This window comes from Eimeria necatrix, genomic scaffold, assembly GCF_000499385.1.
Source record: "Eimeria necatrix Houghton genomic scaffold, Enh_scaff3042, whole genome shotgun sequence".
NCBI lineage: Eukaryota > Apicomplexa > Conoidasida > Eucoccidiorida > Eimeriidae > Eimeria > Eimeria necatrix.
The window spans coordinates 1-1,813 of record NW_013653582.1 but is presented as its reverse complement, the minus strand read 5'-3'; the positions used below and the strand labels follow the sequence as shown (position 1 = coordinate 1,813).

The 1,813-nt window shown below is 52.1% G+C and overlaps 1 protein-coding gene across 1 annotated transcript; it reads right to left on the bottom strand.

Moving 5' to 3' along the window:
* Positions 1-1,417: 1,417 nt before the first annotated feature.
* Positions 1,418-1,744, bottom strand: ENH_00041380 (Phosphoenolpyruvate carboxykinase , related; the record flags this gene model as incomplete). The annotated part of the gene is made up of 1 exon (XM_013580792.1): positions 1,418-1,744. A coding segment is annotated over one exon (327 nt), but the record flags the coding sequence as incomplete, so codon positions are not given.
* Positions 1,745-1,813: the final 69 nt, after the last annotated feature.

Genomic DNA, 1,813 nt, shown 5'->3' with positions numbered 1-1,813 from the left:
GGGAAAGGCGGGCCACGGGGGGCAAAACCCCGAAGGCGTCGCAGGTCTGCAAACCCTAAACCCTAAACCCTAAACCCTAAACCCGAGCCGGACCAAACCCCAGCCGCTCTACTGCTGCCACTTTGCTGGTGCTGGTCATAAACCCTCCTAAACCCTCATAAACCCTTCTAAACCCTTCTAAGCCCTCATAAACCCTTCTAAACCCTCATAAACCCTCCTAAACCCTTCTAAACCCTTCTAAACCCTCATAAACCCTCCTAAACCCTTCTAAACCCTTCTAAACCCTCATAAACCCTTCTAAACCCTCATAAACCCTTCTAAACCCTCATAAACCCTTCTAAACCCTCATAAACCCTTCTAAACCCTCACAAACCCTTCTAAACCCTCGTAAACCCTCGTAAACCCTCCTTTCACCTTGCAAACCCTAAACCCTTCTAAACCCTCGTAAACCCTCGTAAACCCTCCTTCCACCTTGCAAACCCTAAAACGCTGAATATTGCTTCTCCAGCTGTGAAGCTTCACCCACCTCCACCCCGTCCCTTGAACCCTCGCAAACCCTCGTAAACCCTCTTAAACCCTAATAAACCCTCGTAAACCCTCGTAAACCCTTCTAAACCCTCGTAAACCCTCATAAACCCTCCTCCCACCCTAAAAGCCCTAAAACATTAAATATCGCTCCTCCCGGCCTGAAGCTTTGCCCACCGCCCCTCTCCCCGTCCCTCGTAAACCCTCGTAAACCCTCGCAAACCCTCGCAAACCCTCGCAAACCCTCGCAAACCCTCTAAACCCTCATAAACCCTCTTAAACCCTCCTCCCACCCTAAAACCTCTAAAACCCTAAATATCGCTCCTCCCGCCCTCAAACTCCGCCCACCTCGCCATCCCACCCATCCGTCGTAAACCCTCGTAAACCCTCATAAACCCTCGCAAACCCTCGTAAACCCTCATAAACCCTCATAAACCCTCATCCCACCCTAAAACCCGTAAAACCCTAAATATCGCTCCTCCCGGGCTGAAAATTTGCTCACCGCCCCTCTCTCCCCGTCCCTCCTAAACCCTCACTCCTAAACCCTCGTAAACCCTCAAAAAACCGTCTCAAACCCTCGTAAACCCTCATAAACCCTCCTCCCACCCTAAAACCCGTAAAACCCTTAATATCGCTCCTCCTGCCCTGAAACTCCGCCCACCTCGCCATCACCCCCCTAAACCCTCGTAAACCCTCTTAAACCCTCGTAAATCCTCTTAAACCCCCTTAAACCCTCGTAAACCCTCGCACCCCATAAACCCCCCTGTGAACCCCTCGCAAACCCTCACGCGCCTGCTTCCTCCTTAAAACCCCCCGAAATCCGAAAATCGCTCGCAGCTGATTACGCGTTGTCGCCGCCGTTCAGCGCTCTCTAGGGTTTAGGGTTTAGGGTTTAGGGTTTGCTGACGAGGAGAATAATATTGGAAGGATGCGAGTCAACCACCGCGGGAATCCTGGCATTCGGCACGAAACTCAGCGGATAGGCACAACGCGTGTTCTCCGTTATCGAACAATCCGCGAAGTCCACCGCGCGACTCTCCGCAGCCAATTTCACATTTTCCAAAACCGCGCCGAACTTTATCGCCGCAAAAACCTCCGGCTCGGCCGCGGGCTGCAAATCCTTGCACTTGGCGTAACAGCCGCCCTCGATGTTGAAGACGCCCGCGGGGGACCAGACGTGCTCATCATCTCCTAGTAAATCTCGGCCTCGAGAAGTGGACTATAAACAAAACCCTAAACCCTAAACCCTAAACCCTAAACCCTAAACCCTAAACCCTAAACCCTAAAC